Here is a 2019-nt window from a genome sequence, read left to right on the forward strand (position 1 = left end):
ACTGTGACCCAAGTCTCGGGAATGAAGAGGGAGTGTCCTTGATAATTGCTTTCCTGTAGGCCAAAGAGCTCGTGAGGCAGTGGCGAACAGGGATCAAAGCTTTGCTGAGTTGGAGATGAGCCAATTTGCCTCTCACAGTCCTGAGTTGATCCCGAGAGGAGCCTGGATTGTGTGCCCGACTACCATTCTGCTCGCCCCTGTTACTAACCACGCACAGGCTCTCACGGGAATGCCCCCAAAACCGTGTCCGACCAGAGCAGCCATGGAGCCCTAGGAGTGCATGGCATAACACCTGTCACCACGCCCTCTTCCCTTCCCGGCCACACATGCATCCCGCCCATTGGCCGCCACAACATTGAGCCGATATTCCCGCTAACCATGGCCACCGGCCCTGGCCCGGGCCTGGGGTGGCCTCCCCTTCCCGAGGACCATGGCTTCCGAGGCTGCCCCGGGCCTGGGATCGGACGGCTGCGGGGGTGTGGGTTCTTCGTTCTTATTATTATAGATACTAGTCATAAAATATTTTCTGTTCTGCCAGACCAGGTGGGAATCAATGGTCCACGAGGAAGGAGTTAAAAATCAATGGCCCTGAGTGACGATTGAATGAGGGCTTTTATTTCATTTCCATGCATTCCCCGCCCTCTCTAGCTCTCTTCCTACCGTAACTAGGGTTTTCATCGTTGCCTGCGCGATGTGCCAGAGAGTGAAAGCGCCCCGCGGCCCTTCAATGGCACTGCGATTGCTCCACCACTGCAAAGCTGTGGCGCCTTGTTGGCGCTGGCGGAGGACGCGGCTAAAGAGCTTCAATGTGGCGCAGAGGCATTGTGATCGGATCCAGGTGCGCCTTAGCCTCGTGGATTTTGGAGTCGAATGCAAGCAATTCATCTCGTGTTTGTGGCATTGACAGGCAAGGACTGGTGCTCTTGAGATTAAATTGAGGAGCTCTTGCTTTTTCGCCTTTGCAGGTTTCTGGCTGGAAGTTGGGACCGAGAAAAGGCTGGCCGGTTGGTGAGAAAGGAAAATCTTTTGGAAGGCTGCATTGGCATCTCTTCTCCTGGTATGTCATACGTTGGTTGTGTCCTTTGATTCTAGGAAACATAGCTAGGAGGTGTTGTGGTGTTTCTTACTCTCCGATTGAGCTGAGTTTTTTTTTCTCTCTCGTGTTCTCGCAACACGAAACGATGCAGGACGGTGAGAGTCGACGAGTACCGCTAGAGAAGGATGCGAAGCTGCGGTATGAGTTCGTAGAGCTGAGGCTTGACAGCTCGAGAGAAACTTATTGGGGAAGATGTTCAATTGCACTAGGAGGGCGTCCAAGAAGGTCAAGGAGAAAGTGGATTTTAGTATCCATTTTCACGCGACGCAGGTAAGTCTTTTGTTTCCGCTCCTCGTGGATTTCTCATGTCTATTGTAGATTCATACGGCATGGGATAAACTGGCTGTGTCCCTTGTCTCCTTGGATTCTGGAAAAGTGACTGGGAAAACTCGCAAAGCTTCTGTTCGAAATGGTCAGTGTCATTGGCCAGATGCAGTTTTGGAAACTGCCAAGCTTATACTGGACATGAAGACGCATATGTATGACGAGAAACTATACAAGTTCGTCGTGGCTAAGGTAATTCCTTTGTTTTGCTTAGACGTTCTCACTGGTCCTTGATGTTGCAGGGGTTTTCTCGCTCTTGTGTTCTGGGAGAAGTCATTATCAATATAACCGAGTATGTTACCGCCGCTTCCCCAACGTCAGTAACTTTACCCTTGCGGTTCTGCTATGCAGGCACTCTTTTACATGTAAGTTGCTAGATCCCGCAAAAGAACTCTTCTCACGAAGGGCGCTTGTTGGCTGCAGATTAAAATACAGTGCTTGACTCCTAAATCCATAAATAAGCCGCTTTCATGGATTCACTCTGGACATGTTTCCGATACCGAAACAGAAATGTATTCTGCATGTGGAACGCCGTTACCATGCACAAACAGCCCCGCTCATTATCTTTGTCGGACGGTACGCAACGCTTCTTTTCTTTA

At 50.5% G+C, this 2019-nt stretch overlaps 1 protein-coding gene across 1 annotated transcript; it reads left to right on the plus strand.

Moving 5' to 3' along the window:
* Positions 1-605: 605 nt before the first annotated feature.
* On the plus strand, positions 606-1996 carry LOC9639881 (the record flags this gene model as incomplete). The annotated part of the gene is made up of 5 exons (XM_024660097.1): positions 606-1057; positions 1188-1366; positions 1415-1612; positions 1663-1785; positions 1844-1996. Coding segments are annotated over exons 2-5 (552 nt in total), but the record flags the coding sequence as incomplete, so codon positions are not given.
* Between the last annotated feature and the right edge of the window lie 23 nt (positions 1997-2019).

This window comes from Selaginella moellendorffii, unplaced genomic scaffold (genome assembly GCF_000143415.4).
Source record: "Selaginella moellendorffii unplaced genomic scaffold, v1.0 SELMOscaffold_72, whole genome shotgun sequence".
Classification (NCBI taxonomy): domain Eukaryota; kingdom Viridiplantae; phylum Streptophyta; class Lycopodiopsida; order Selaginellales; family Selaginellaceae; genus Selaginella; species Selaginella moellendorffii.